Source organism: Helobdella robusta (genome assembly GCF_000326865.2).
Source record: "Helobdella robusta unplaced genomic scaffold HELROscaffold_5, whole genome shotgun sequence".
Taxonomy (NCBI): domain Eukaryota; kingdom Metazoa; phylum Annelida; class Clitellata; order Rhynchobdellida; family Glossiphoniidae; genus Helobdella; species Helobdella robusta.
In genome coordinates this window covers 5,086,170-5,102,330 of record NW_008705254.1, presented here as the reverse complement: position 1 = coordinate 5,102,330, position 16,161 = coordinate 5,086,170, and the positions used below count along the sequence as shown (strand labels likewise).

Here is a 16,161-nt window from a genome sequence, read left to right as displayed (position 1 = left end):
CACATTTTTGTCACAATCATCAACACCGTCATCAACCAATCATCATCAACCAATCATCATCAACCAATCATCGCCAACCAATCACCACCAGCCAATCACCACCAACCAATCACCACCAACCAATCACCACCAGCCAATCACCACCAACCAATCACCACCAACCAATCACCACCAACCAATCACCATTGCCATCACAAAAAACTTCACCCTTCACCATCTCACCACAAAACAAATTTACGAGACGGCAACTCTTGTTGCTTCGTAGTAACGGTAAGTTGGATTCTCGTAGCCATTAACGGAGTTCTGGCGACTCTGAACTCCACCGGATTTCACCGCGGTGCTCCCGCCTGCAATCGAAGTGGTTCTCTTAAAAGCCTCGCCTCTTTTCAGCGGTTTATCCAGGTAGCCGTTAGTGACGGGGACGCTGTTGACTCTCTTGATAAGGGCGATGATGCCGATGACGATGATGAGGACGAGTCCGATGCTTGTCAGGATGATTCCGATGGGGTTTGTCAGTTTCTCATCGCGGTGTCTCATGTACATGTTGCCATTGCTGTCGCCGCTGCCGATTGGTTGAACTCTTCGGTAGCGAGGCTGTGTGTTCGTTTTTGGTTTAATTTTTTGTAAAAACCGTGCTGGGTTTGTTTCGCGTGGGGAAAAGTGTGTCTGTTAATTTGAAGTAAACATTTTGTTCAGCAGTAGTTGCTGTGTTATTAGCCTAATTGGCATGCGGCTCGATCGTTGCATCATGGCGAAACAGGTGATGACTTCGCCATTTGACATAAGTGAAATTCGAACGAGGTCAGCGCGCTGTGAGTTACCGCAGGGAATGACAACTCTACCGCCTGAGCTATCTCGCCAACTAACATTCCTAGAAATAATTTGTCACGATCACAAAGGTTAAAGTCAAAAAACTACAAAATTTCAACGACGCCAACATTTGTGAGAAGCATCAATAGTGACGACGACGACGTCAGCTAACTAACCTGTTCAACGTTCATCTCGTTCTTCATCATGTGACCCGCCACTGGTTCGTGTTTGTACATGACGTCATCGAGCACGTGATCAAGATGGGCTTGTGATGATGATGATGACGATAAAGGTTTGGTGAGATAAGGTTGTTTGGAGTGAGTGTTGAAAGAGTTCGGTTTCCATGGTGATGATGATGCTGCTGAGACGATAATGATATTGATGACGTCATAAAAAAGTGATGATGACGCTGACGACATTCATGATAACAATGACAACAACAATAAAGATTAGAATAAAAACAAAACTAAAAAACGCACCCCCATCATTTGACATTTGCCAGCTGGAGGTCACTAGTCCGTGAATATCGGTTTCACTTTTGTTTTCTAAACCAGAAGGTGATGACGATAAAGATGAAGATGACGTCAAAATTGATGATGATGATAACAATGAAGAGGAGGAGAAGAGAGATGGAGTGATGGATTTTTCAAAATTCGGTTGTGCCACAGTCGGAAGTTTTGTGATAAAATCATCTGAAAGAAATTTTTAAAATTCATCTTAACCACCATTATCACCATCACAATCAACCCTATCACTATCACCATCATCACCATCACCACCATCATCACCATCAAAACTACCATCACCACCATCATCACTATCATAATCATCATCACCACCATCATTATGAAAACCTATGTGCTGCCTCATCTTCTTCCCGTGCTTCGGAATCTTCTCCAGCATCTCCAGTGCCTCATCAACCGCCTGATCGATCTCCCTCAACTTTTCATCTATCTTGTCATCCAGGCCGGAAGCCGGCATTTCCGGATGCAGCTTCTTTTGCTCTTTGATGCTCTCAATGACGTAGTTTCGGTCTCTCTGCTCGCTCTTTATGTAGCGCTTCAGAGTTGTCAGGACGTACGGAACCTGGATGTTTGTTGATAATGGCAGGTATGATTGTGATTCATTTCTTATATTATTACTATTATTATTATTGTTATTATTATTATTATTATTATGTTATTATCAATATTTTTCTTATCATCCAAATTAATATTAACTTTTGTAGTTAAAAATAAAACTGTGTCGTCAACATCCTATTCAAAATCATCATCATCATCTTTATCATCTTTATCATCATCATCATCATTATCATCATCATCATCACCTTGATAGGAACATCGTTGAGAGATTTGAGATAATTTTCCAGTGCAACTTTTTTCTGTTCTTTTATCTTCATCCTTTCCGTTGAGGATGACAATTTTTTCCTCTTTCCATCATCATCATCATCATCGTCATCATCATCATCGCTATTATTGTTTTTATCATTATCATCACTTGAATCCACACCATGATGATGGTAATGATCGTTATCATTACTATCATCGTCGTCATCCTCCCTTTTCCCAGCAACCTGGGTGATGATGGAGTGGTTTCCCGGTTGAGTCTGCAAGGCAATTAATCAATTTGTTCATTTACTTGTTCGTTCAATCGTTCATTTATTTGTTTGTATTTTAGTTCATTCGTTTTTTGTTAGTTTATTTGCTGAATATGTTCATTTATACATTTGTTCATACATTTATTAAGTAATTAATAATTAATAAATTAATCAATTCATTCATTCATTCATTCGTTCGTTATTTTATTCATTCACTTATTCACTCATTCTCTCATTCACTGATTCATTCATTCATTTATTAACTCACTCATTTATTCATTCACTACTCACTCCAATGGTAGAGGCCGCATTAACATTATCAGTAACAGACTCAGCAGCCAGAGTGGCCACGTTGCCAATCAATAAATTTTTGGCTGAAGTAGCCGAAGTTGAAGTGCTGGCACCGACCGCACCAAATTTCAAAGCAGCAACTGTAGCAGTAGTAGTAGTAAAAGTAGCGGCGATGCTGGCTGTAGTACTAGTAACAGCGGTGTCTGGCGCGAATGTGGTTGTGGTTGTGGTGGTTGAGGTACTTGTCTTTTCATTATTGATGCCAATGGTGAAGATAGTGGTGGTAGTTGTGGGGGTAGCGGTCGGGTGATGAAGACGGTAATTCTTGTGTGGATGGTTGAGTTTCACCCAGTTGGAGTATTTCTGGCTCTGTGTGTGTGTGTGCGTGTGTGTGTGTGTGTGCGTTGCAAACATTTTTAAGGTGAAGATATAAAATGCACGTATCTGCTTGTATTGTTAAGTTTGTTTGTGTTTGTTTGTTTTACTCACGCCCATAGTCCTACACGCACGCACACAAACAGAACATATATCTTGAAACGCTTCGTCGAATGCCACCACGTTCATTTATCACCGACCTTTGACTTTCTGTGACCTGCATGACGTGTTGGGTGGGTGCTGCTTGCCGCTGTTGTCGTGACTGCTGAACTGCTGCTGCTGCTGTCGTTGCTGCTTTCGTTGCTTGTGCTGAAGTGATCGTTCTTTGATTTGGCCGCTAATTTTTAAATATTTTTTTTGGCGAGTGGGAATTAGCTAATTAATAAAAATAACTAAACTAATTTAATGTAAATATTATCCCGTCTGCAATAAGTTTTTGTCTTTTAAACAACAACAACAACAAAAAACAACAACAAAACAACAACAAAACAACAACAACAACACCACGTACCGTCTCCGTCATCGTCATCTCTCGGACAGCACACAAACTCCGTCCCAGTAAACCTATCAATGCCGCAAGGTTGAATCATTGAAAAACTTTCAAGTTTGTAGTGGCCATCTTCTCGCTGAGCACAGGCGGCAATGGCAGTAGCGTTCCAGTCGTCAAAACCTCTGCAGTGGTTAGCCTCATGTACATGGTCGAAGATGCAGTTCTTAGGAACCAGGAGGGCATCACTCGTGAAAGGTCCAACTTTTTTTTGTCACAGCCGGTGAGATTGTTGGTATTGTTTTCAACGTCACAATTAGTGTCGGTTACTTAGAAATTATTTTAAAGATATGTATTTTCTCAATGGTTGTTAGAGTTGTTTGTTAAAGGGAAAGAGAAAAGAAAAAGAGAGAGAGAAAAAGAGAGAGATAGAGGAAGAGTAATTAATAATTTATGATAGAGTATCAATGTATTATAGACCAGTTAAACGTACTAAGAACATTTATTTATTTTTCACTATCAACAACAGCCAACATTTTCTAGAATAATACTAAAATGACAAATTAATTATTATATAATTATATAATATAATGATAACAAATAGTATTTTATTATCGTAATTATGATAATTATGATAATAAAATAATACTGACCCAGACATTTGTAGGGCCTAACAGTATACGAATGATGATAGCATCTCCTCTTGCTATTTCTACACCAGTTCGTTATCTGGCTCAATTCAGTAGTCTCCATAACGTTTCGTACGTCTAAATCCGGATACACCTAATCGAGACAATACGAAACGAAAGTATAGGAAACGAAACGAAATTTATTTGATACTCAAAATTAAGAATTCATTATAAAGAGACGAGAATTCATAGAAATGACTCAGCAGCCAGATAAGATGGAATATTGAACATTTAATGATTAATTCTATAATGATTAGAAGTTTAGTGATTTAAAATGCAATGATTAAAAATGGTATAATGGTTAAAGATTTCTGTAAACGATTTAGCAATAGGAAAAAACTTTATTTATAAACAGTTTGGCCAATGAATTATAAAGTATTGTAGAAACAAATTGTGAATTTTAAATTTCAAAATGTGTACATAGTATGAAGTGTAATCTCAATTAATAAATACTGTATAAACTCCAAATGACTCCAAACTTGCAAAACGAATTTTTCAAAAGCCAGAACCACATCATTATATAGAATCCCAGCAATCAACAACTAACACGTTTGCAGTATTCTAGAATGTTCTTAGGGTCGTGGGGGCATTCAATAGCACTTCCATCGTCACTGACCCAGCCCTCATTGGTCATATGCATGGCCGGTTTTTTGCAGTTGAACGCCACCATTGGTGTATACGGTAGGTCTTGAAGTTTCTTGGAATTAGTTTTAAAATTTATAGTTCTGGTTTGTTATTTATTTAGCACTATTATGTCTTATTGCCATTTATTTATTATTATTCATTATCATTTACTGTTATTCGTAATTAATTATGATAATTCATAATTTTTATTTATCAGATCAATTTTTAAAATAAAAAAAAGCTTAATTACCTCTTGAGAACTAGATTCCGGAGATCCTTTGACCATCATCATCGTCGTCGTCATCATCACCATCATCGTCATCATTTTGGTACCAAAATTTATCCGCAGACGCAGTTTAATAACTGTTGAATTTTACAGAAACTTAAATTTATATTTTAAAAAATTTTAGAGCGATAATGAATTTAGAAAATTTCATAAAAAATGAGTAGAAATATAATTTCGTGAAAAACATTACATTTTTATCATAAAAGTAAAAATTGAAATTTATTTATCATCATAAGAGCAACAAGATTTTAAAAAATAACCCAATCAAATCAAATTTTTCAAAAATATTTTTGCGATTTTTCAGAAAAAAATAAAAAAAACTTTTTCACTGGTCAAGTACTACTACGCATTTCAATATAAACTGATTGCATACAGACAAAAAAAACATACATACATACATACATACATACATGCATACAGACATACATGCATGCATGCATACATACATACATACATACATACATACATACATACATACATACATACATACATACATACATACATACATACATACATACATACATACATACATACATACATACATACATACATACATACATACATACATACATACATACATACATACATACATAGGGTATACATACATACATACATACATACATACATACATACATACATACAAACTCTATTACACTGATGATACATACATACATACATACAAACAAACAAATAAGCAAACATACAGACATACATAGAAACATACACACATATACACACACATACATACATGTATATACATGCATGCAAACACACATTCATCTACACATTCATAAACATACATTCATATGCATACATTCTGACATATATAGATTTGTATAAATACAAACTATATACCCGTACACATACACACACGCAAATAATTAGTTTAGCATGGGTATATTTGCGTATATACGCATTATAATACCTTATATTAACGTGCGGGAGAGGATGGTATGCGTAAGCTGAATTCGTTTACTGGTACCATGCAGACTCGAGCCTGCAATTATAATATCTATCGATCGAATTGTGTGTTCTTCTTCTTGGTGTTTTTGCTGTTGTTGCTGATGTTATTGTTGATGTTATTGCTGATGTTGTTGTTGAGGTTGTTGCTGATGATGCTGTCGTTGTTGTTGTTGGTGATGTTGTTGTTGTCGTTGTTGAGGATGATGATGTTGCTGTTGGTGATGATGTTGTTGTTATTGGTGATGTTGTTGTTGATGATGATGATGATGTTGTCGTTGGTGTCGTTGTTGATGTTGTTGTTGCTGTTGTTGATGTTGTTGTTGCTGTTGTGGTTAATTTTGTTGTTGAAATTGTTGTCTATACTGCTAGTTGTAGTTTCGTTAATGTAAGGGAGTATGTATGTATGTATGTGTGTATGTATGTATGCATGTATGTATGTATGTATGTATGTATGTATGTATGTATGTATGTATGTATGCAGGCATGTATTTATGTATGTATGTATGTATGTATGTATGTATGTATGCATGCATGTATGCATGTATGTATGTATGTTTGTTTGTATGTATGTATGCAGGTATGTCTTTATGTCGTTTTTATACGCTAGCATTCATTATTATCTGCCTCTACATTTATTAAGTTTCCCATAACGTCATAGCCATTTTTTCACGGACCGTATTACGTTGACTCGGGTTTGCTGACATTTCTGAGATGGTTTACATACAATGTTCGTTTACATCTTGATAGTTTTGTTGTTGTTTTTTCAATTTTATATGTTTGTATATACAAAACTACTTTATAATGTTTTTTTTGTATATATACATCCACGTATATTTCTATTTGTATGCAAATGTATCACTGTCTAATCAACACCCATAATGCTTGCGGTCTGTTTATGCCTAAATAACTTTTGCATTTGATGTAGGAATGATGCGTGTATGTATGTATGTATGCATGTGTCTATGTGTGTAAGCGTGTGTGTATGAGTGTATGCGTGTGTATGTATGTAAGTGTATGTGTGTTTGTGTGCGTGTGTGTGTGTATATCTTTCGGAACGTATCATACGTTTACTTGATCATAATAACAGAGAGGATTTTGTTAGAGTTCGAACCAGCACAACGAGCCACTGTTTGCTGTGGTGAGAGACATCCCATACTGTCTTCACCATCGCTGTTGTTTTTTTTATGGTAGTAAACATTTTCTGACGTGTTTTTTGGAAGGTTTCTTTAAAAGACGGCACAAAAGAAAACATAAGCCGGTTACGTAATGTGTCGAAGTTTTTTTTTAAGTTTACACCTGAGTTTTCTGTTTTGTAAGCTCACAATGATGATGAATAATTTATTATGTAAGAATATTTTTTATACGAATGTTTATGTATGTGTGTGTGTGTGTGTGTGTGTGTGTGTGTGTGTGTGTGTGTGAGTGAAAAGAGAGAGAGAGAGAGAGAGAGAGAAATAGAAAAAAGGTTGAGAAAGAAGAAGTTAGTAGGTAGTTGATTGATTTTGTTTGTCGTATATGTTTCAACTGCACGTACATAAGATGTTTTGTTGGAGCATTCATTCTCAGCGTGAACTCTCCCTAACAAACAAACATCCATTTAAATTATGAACGCTAAAACACGATTAAAAAATACACAACTACAAGCAAACTAACACAAACAAAAGCAATGAATAAACGAATGAATGAACATATGAACGATTGAACAAACAAACAAATGAATGAATGAATGAACGAACGAACGAACGAACGAATGAATGAATGAATAAAGTCAGTCAGTCAGTCAGTCAGTCAGTCAGTCCAACTGCACTAATAACACTGAATTAAATTTTTGTTCCAGCACATTTTTGTCGTGCCTTGAATGACTAGAAACTTCCTTTAAGCCAACAAACGATAGCAAGACATGTATAAATATCTATCCTATCTTTGGATATATGTATCATGTAAACGTGCGTGTGCTTGTCTGTTTGTGTGCGTACGTGTGTGTGTGTGCGTGTGTGTGTACGTGCGTGTATCAGGGTTTCTAATGGAAACGTCAAAACAGAAACAATATTGGAAATTATTCTATTCTTTGGAATGAGTAAAATCGTTGATGTCATTTACTATCATTTACTGCCATCCTTGTTATTGTCATCATTGTTATGGTCATCTTTGTTACTGTAATTGTTGTTGTTTGCCATTGTTGTATCGTCAGTTACATCATTATTGTTATTATATTTCAGGCTTTTTCTCGTGTGATATATACATTAAAATTGAAAAAGCGTTTAAATTGATAAAATATATTAACAGAATATATATATATATATATATATATATATATATATATATATATATTTATTTATTCTATTTATTTATTTTATATTATAGAGGACCAAATAAGTTTAAAATAAACTTGTGGAGAGGCCACCTTTAACTAAGTCATAAATAAACATAAAAGTTCAAAAGTTAGAAATTCTGAAAATCCATTTCAGCGTTCAAATGCATTCAAATACTATATCAAAATTAATAATGTTTGAATGAATTTATGGATGATTAAATGACTAACTGAATGAATGAATAAATGAATGAGTTAATGAATTAATTAATATATGAATATATGGTCACATCATAAAACATGATGTTAAAATATTAAATGATATCTTTCCGTCACTTATATCATAAATTTTAAAAGTTTAAACTTCGGAATTTAGTGATTTGCAATAGGCTCTGTACATGCCAAAAACAATTGTAATCTGAAGAAAATCATTGGAATTAATTAATCAATCAATCAGCCAACCAACCAGCCATCTAGCCAACCAACCAACCAGCCAGCAAACCAACCATTCACTTAATCTCCTAACCAACACAAACCATGAGTAAAGAATGAACATAGTAGAAATATAACATAACATCCAAAATATCATTCGTCACTGACTTGTATATCGTACCACAATTCTGGCAGAAATATGATGAGAACACATAATTATGACGTTGACAAATGTAATTATGGTTATAAGAATAATTATAACTCTTCTGATGGTGAGTATCATCATCACGCTTGGCATCATCATGGTTATCATCATCATCATCGTCGTAATCGTCATCAACATCATTATCAGCATCAGCAGTAGCATCACCATCACCATCATCCTCATCCTCCTCATCATCATCATCTTCATATTCATCATCGTCATCATCATCATCATCGTCATCATCACCATATTCATCATCGTATTTTTGAAAGCGGATAAACTTTTCCGGACCCCTCATAAAAAACGATTTCGAAGCGTTAAAAGAGAGAGAGGGATAGAGAAAGAGAGAAGAGAGAGAAAAAGAGAGAGAGGAGAGAGAGAGATAGATATACAAACAGATAGAAACAGAGAAAAAGTTTGAAAAAAAAGAAATAAAAAGGGAGATCGATAAGAAAGAATGAAGAACGAGAAAAAGAATGAAGAGTAAAAGATAAGATGAGTCAGGAGGATTAGAGGATTAAAAGTAGCATAGTTTCTGCTGCAGTAGAGAGAGTGGATGAAGTCACGACAGCTACTGCAACATCACAACAACAACGTTACTATGATGACATTAACAACAACATGACAATAAAAAAACATTAAGTAACTTCAACAACTACAACAATACAATTATAACACTAACAACAGCAACAACATCAACATGACATTACATATATAAACTGCACGAAAAAACCAAGAAACTAAAAAACATCACATTACATGCAATAGCAACTGAGACTCTGCTACTTCAACAACAATAATAACATCAACTACAACTACTAAAACTACTACCTCAACAACAACATCAACAACAACATCAACAGCAACAACGATAAAACAACATTTCTAACCGATTTATAATACAAATTATCTGATGTTTTACATTCCATTTCCACTTTCATGGAACAGCAAGACGTCGGTAGGAGGTTCGCACTCCTGTTGTACTTTTCAATGAAGTACCAGTCGGTGTACTCTTCTACACCGCAACACGAGTACTGCAGTTTTTGTATCATCATTATCATTATTATTATTATTATTATTATTATTATTATTATTATTATTATTATTATTATTATTATTATTATTGTTATTATTATGTTGGCGTAAGTTGACCACCTCTTTCTGAATGTACTCGATATAATGTCCGTCATCACTCAGAAGTGACTGCCATAACTTCATCGCCACATAGTCCGTTGGCTGCGATGAAAAATAAAATTCACACAAACACACACACACACTCACACACACACACACACACTCTCTCTCTCTCTCTCTCTCACACACACATTAACAAATATATATTGAGGATAGTTTTATTCTGGTATATTTATTCTAAACATTTTTAATTTAATTAAATTAAGGAGCGTTAATTTGTTCAAATTGGGAGATTTTTTTTTTTTTTGTTTAAACAAGTTTATTTCATGAAAACACATGGAAAAGGATTCCAAAAGAAACCAAAATTTCAAATAACAAGAAATAAATAACAATTTGTGTTTGTGTGTGTGTGTGTGTGTGTGTGTGTGTGTGTGTACCTGATATCTTTCGTGACGAATGTAAGCTGTTGTTATAGTTGTCTGAGTTAACGACAACGCTAATGATGCATAAAACTTGAAACAAATTTGAAGTTTAAAATAAATAATAAATAAATGTGAATCATTTATTAAAATAATTCCTAATACACAAATTATCGAATAAAATTCATTCATTTATTATCAAACAAAATAGTTAAATACTTTTTTATTCTACAAACAACCCCCAATTCACAGGAATTTAAACGAAACGAAATTAAAAATTATTAAAAAACTGACAACAAAGACAGAGAAGAACTTTTTCGAACGGGTAATCCTGTGATAAGAAGAAACACTCGTCAACAATAACGAGCCAGAACTTATGACGACTAAAATATACGAAGCTACTGAAACATTTGACGGCGGTAGAAAATCCGCCATAACAAGGATTGTACTCCCATACACTAGCATGAAAATCCCTGTAGCCTAAAATTTTTTTGAATCATTTGAATGAAAAAGGTATATTTTAATATAAATCATTAGGTAACAATTCAACATTTGGTTTGTAAACAAATGAGAAATCTGGTGATCAATTAACGTCAAACCTTCGTAGCAAATGGAAAGCATTTAACGTAACGACGATACGTTCTAGTCGTCAAATCTCTACAATGGAAAATTATTGATGACGTTTTTAGTGGGACTCACAAAATAAAAATGAAATGAATAAACCCATCAGTCATAAATAAATAAACTAGTTAATTGAGTAAGCAAGTAATAAGAAGATATAATAATTGATTAATTTATTTGGAGATTCGCTTTATAAAATAACGCTCTTATCAGAAGATGTGGACTACTTCTGCTGCTACTACTACCAACTACCACTACTGCAACTACTGCTAATTCTACTACTACCAACTTCCACCATTACTGCAACTACTACTGATACCGGTATCATTACATCATGATTTCAATCGTAATATATACTTGAATCTTGCAATGGCATTTTCAAAAAATATTTTGAATATACGTGAAAAACTCATTTAAATAATTAATAAATTAGCCTTATTATTAATTAATTCTATATTAATATGTTAAATATATAACTTATAATAATAAAAACTGTTTTATAATAATTATAAATTAATGGCTGAAAAAATTGTTTTAGATTCTTGTTTACAAACACCGTTGAATTGAAATAAACTTCACAGACGCCAAATTGGATAATAAATTTTTTTGGAAAAATAAAATTTATTCCTAAAACAGTTGAACCCTATCAAATCAAATAATAATAAAATTGTATATATATACATATATAACACTGGATAAATCAATTAATTTATAATAATTAATTAGTTGATTAATTAATCATTTAATTAGTTTTATTCTTTTCTATCTGCGGTTTCAGCCAATAAGGTTTCGTCGGTTTTCTTCGTCTCGACAGACACGCGAAACTCATCCTGGACTTTGTTTTGAATAACGAAGTAAATTTTTGGTATGAAGAGGAAAGCCTGGAGTTGGATAAAATTTGTATAACTTTGTATATATTAATCTTTTGAGTTTTATACTTTAACTTTATTCGTTATTGTTATATTATATTCTGAATGTTTGTGTTGTTTGCACGCGGGTGTGTGTGTGTAAGTATGTGTGTGTTGGATTATGTGTATACATTTGTATATAAAGGTTTAGTTACTATCAATGCTACTGCTGTTGTTATTACTACTACTATCACGACTACTACTACTACTACTACTACTATTACTACTTCTACTGCTGCTACTACTACTACTATTACTACTACTACTACTACTACTACTACTACTACTACTACTACTACTACTACTACTACTACTACTACTACTACTACTACTACTACTACTGCAGGTACTTATTATTTTGAAACCAAAAATCATAAATGTGAAATGACCGACGTGAAGGAAAGCGCAGACGAGATTAACAATTCCCAAGTTCTTCATGTTGGACTGACTGTTTTCAGAAAGTGGCTCCAAACAACCCTGCTCGTAAATAAAAATCCAACCGTTGAGTCGAAACGAAACAAAATAAGCTTCGTTTAGTGACGAAAATTAAAAGAATAATAATGTCAAAATGGTAAAATTCAGTACATATATTGCAAACATAGACATACAAACACGAACAGACACACAAACTCTGACAGACTTTACCCTAACTCAGACCGACTTTACATAAACTCAGACGGACAGACAGACAGACAGACAGACACAGATGCGTACAGTTTGATAGTAACGATTTTGAACAACGATGCAAGCAGTGAATCCCTGTGGACAGCAGCTGACGGGCAGTTCCAAGCCACTCCTGTAGCTCTCTGTTAGCATCCAGTCTTTGTAGCTCTCCACCCCGCAACATTGAAACTATCTTTGTTTGTTTGTTTGTTTGTTTATTGGGTCATGTTTGTTTGTATGTTTTGCATGTTTGTGTAGTTTTGCTTGCTTGTTTGTTTTGCATGTATGTGTAGTTTTGCATGTTCTATGTATGTCTGTATGGTTTTTTCGCTGTTCATTTTTCTTGTTTGTCTGTCTTTTGTTTATGTGATTAGTTGAATGTTGTATGGCTACATTTGTTTATTTTGCGTTGTGTTTATTTTACATTTGTGTATTTATTTATTTGTCTCGCTCACTAACGTAATTTTGAACGTTTATCAGGGGAGTGAGATTGTGAGCACCGTTAAAGAACTTCATTAACTCTTGCTTGTTGGCTAATTTCGTCTGCACAACAGAAAGGAAAAAAAATTGCGTACAAAAAATATTTGTAGACATTTTTTTTGTTGAGATGGAAGTTTGTGTTGGATGTTTGCAGGCATTATTGGATTGCGAATTCATTCATTCATTCGTTCGTTTGTTTGTGCGTTCATTCCTTCATTCGTTCATGTACTTTGACCCATCTTTTTATTTCTCCATTTATTTATCTTTTAATTTGTTTTTTGATTTAATCGTTCTTTTATCATTCTTTTATTCACCCAAGATTTCATTTCTTCGTTCATTTATTCATTCAGTCAGTCATTCAGTCATTCAATCATTCATTAAAATATCCTTTCATTCACTAATATATCCATCCATCCATTCAATCATCCATATATTCATTCGTTCGTTCATTCATTCATCCATCCATCAAGCCATTCTTTCATTCAGTCATTCATCCATTCATCCATTTATTCATTTATTCACTCATCCATCCATTCATTCATTTATTCATTCATTCGTTCATCCATCTAACTATCCATCCATCTAAAAATACCCTTTCCTTCAGTGCAATAGCATGAAGGCCAGCAGTCAACTCGAACACAAAACCAAACAAGCTGGTCACAAAGAACTGAAAAATTTTTTAAACATTTTTTCCAAAATTTTTACGTCTACGATAAATTTTAAAGTAAAATTAGGTTAGAACCCGTAATGATGATGACGACGACGAAGACGACGATGATGATGATGTTGATGATGATAAAGTTAATGAGGAATGTAAATGCTTATGTAGAAGACGATAATGATAAGTACGATGATGATATAAATAGATAATGATGCTGGTGACAAAACAGTAAATAAAAATCAAGCGCCATACCATTTTCATGAGGGTATTACTTCTGTGGTAAGCCCCGCAGAGCCCCACAAACGACCCAACGGTCACCACACATCCGGAAAAAAATGTCATAATAGCCGATGCGGTCTCGTCCATGATTTGAATGGGGAGGTAGTGCCATCTTACAACCGAGGCAGTGATCAGTAATACAACACCCTCTACCTGGAGGAGCGAAAATTTAAAATGTTACTTGGGGATTTTATTATTTATGTTTATTATTAATTTCGTTTTTGTCTTGTATGTATATTATCATCTCCATCATCGTCATCATCATCACATCATCGTCATCATCATTGTCGTCGTTGTCATCGTCGTCGTCATCATAATTAATCCTTACAAAATGTAAAATGGAGACAACTGCAATAGCTGTCCGGCTTTTTTTTGTCTGATGTTTCCACATCTTAGCAAAAATAAAAGGAATGAATGAATGAATGAATGAATGAATGAGCGAGTGAGTGAGTGAGTGAATGAATGAATGAATGAATGAATGAATGAATGAGTGAGTGAGTGAGTGAGTGAGTGAATGAATGAATGAATGAATGAATGAATGAATGAATGAATGAATGAATAAATGAATGAATGAATGAATGAATGAATGAATGAATGAATGAATGAATGAATGAATGAATGAATGAATGAATGAATGAATGAATGAATGAATGAATGAATGAATGAATGAATGAATGAATGAATAAATTAATTTCTATCTATATTTTTCAATTGAAATAAAACATAACGTACATTAAATTTCTTTGCGGCCACTTTCTTCATTTTTGCACTTTTAACAGCTACTACTACTACTACCAAAACTATAACTACTAACTACTACCAACTACTACAACAACTACTACTACTGCTGCTGTTGCCGTTGCTACTACTACCACAATATTTTACTACTACTGCTACTACTTGTTGTAAATACTAATACCACTACAACTATTTCTAATACTTTTATACTATTATTATTATTATTTATTATTGTTATTACTTTTATTTATTTCGTCTTAATAATTTTTCTACTTCGATATTTCAATCATAACATGGACTAAGGACGTCATTTTAAGTATAGGCTATGGCCGGTTGGTCATTTGAAAAAAATTTCTATATGAAGACTATTATTGAAACTTAAACTATAAACAATCTCAATTTGTAAACAGTCTTCTTATGTAAACAAAGAAAGATTAAAAATAAGCAAAAAAATAAGAAAAATTACCAAAATACAAATTGGAAATATAAATATAAAAGTTACCTAGATAGTTTCAATTCAGCACTATTGTTCTCTAGTTTTTGATTGCTTTTAATGTTAAATTAATATCCTTTCTTATTAATATTCTATTCAATAGATCGATTCTATTTTATTTTTTTTTCTGAATTAAAACATTCAGAAAAGATTTTTTAAAAATTTATTTTCTAATAAAGTACATCAACCCCGACGATGAACCAAACATGAATCAAATGATGCAAAATATTGGCGTTGAAGCTCAATTTAAAAAAATATGTTCTGCACACACACACACACACACACACACACACTCACACACACGCACACACACTTACACACTCACACACTCACACACACTCTCACACAACATACACTCACACACTCACACACTCACACACACTCACACACACACAGGATAAAGGGATTGTATATGTGTGCATATGATAAAGTTATTCGTCCAAATACTAACAAATAATTTGTTGTCAAATCGTTTTTTCAGGTCAGGCGTAGTTACACTCCTTCTTTCTCTTTCTCTCTTTCTCTCTATCTCTATTTAATTCTTTTATTTTTCTCTAATTTTTTTCTATTGTTTTTCTTTCGAGCTATTTCTTCATCTCTCTCTCTCTCTCTCTCTCTCTCTTTTTCTCTCTCTTTTTCTCTCTCTTTTTCTCTCTATCTTTTTCTCTCTTTCTCTCTCTCTTTCTCTCCTCACA

The 16,161-nt window shown here is 33.7% G+C and overlaps 4 protein-coding genes across 4 annotated transcripts; all 4 read right to left on the bottom strand.

The window, feature by feature from the left end:
* Nucleotides 1-234: 234 nt before the first annotated feature.
* Nucleotides 235-2,209, bottom strand: HELRODRAFT_163650 (hypothetical protein; the record flags this gene model as incomplete). The annotated part of the gene is made up of 5 exons (XM_009027471.1): nt 235-594; nt 987-1,075; nt 1,290-1,502; nt 1,665-1,896; nt 2,138-2,209. The coding sequence occupies 5 exons, from the start codon at nt 2,207-2,209 to the stop codon at nt 235-237; spliced, it is 966 nt and encodes a 321-aa protein (XP_009025719.1).
* Nucleotides 2,210-3,606: 1,397 nt separating this feature from the next.
* On the bottom strand, nt 3,607-3,810 carry HELRODRAFT_138653 (hypothetical protein; the record flags this gene model as incomplete). Its single annotated transcript, XM_009027470.1, has 1 exon — nt 3,607-3,810. A coding segment is annotated over one exon (204 nt), but the record flags the coding sequence as incomplete, so codon positions are not given.
* A 404-nt stretch (nt 3,811-4,214) lies between these two features.
* On the bottom strand, nt 4,215-4,922 carry HELRODRAFT_137927 (hypothetical protein; the record flags this gene model as incomplete). The annotated part of the gene is made up of 2 exons (XM_009027469.1): nt 4,215-4,343; nt 4,797-4,922. Coding segments are annotated over 2 exons (255 nt in total), but the record flags the coding sequence as incomplete, so codon positions are not given.
* A 3,729-nt stretch (nt 4,923-8,651) lies between these two features.
* HELRODRAFT_163648 (hypothetical protein) lies at nt 8,652-11,620 on the bottom strand (the record flags this gene model as incomplete). Its single annotated transcript, XM_009027468.1, has 5 exons — nt 8,652-8,663; nt 9,961-10,104; nt 10,226-10,306; nt 10,937-11,103; nt 11,602-11,620. The coding sequence occupies 5 exons, from the start codon at nt 11,618-11,620 to the stop codon at nt 8,652-8,654; spliced, it is 423 nt and encodes a 140-aa protein (XP_009025716.1).
* Between the last annotated feature and the right edge of the window lie 4,541 nt (nt 11,621-16,161).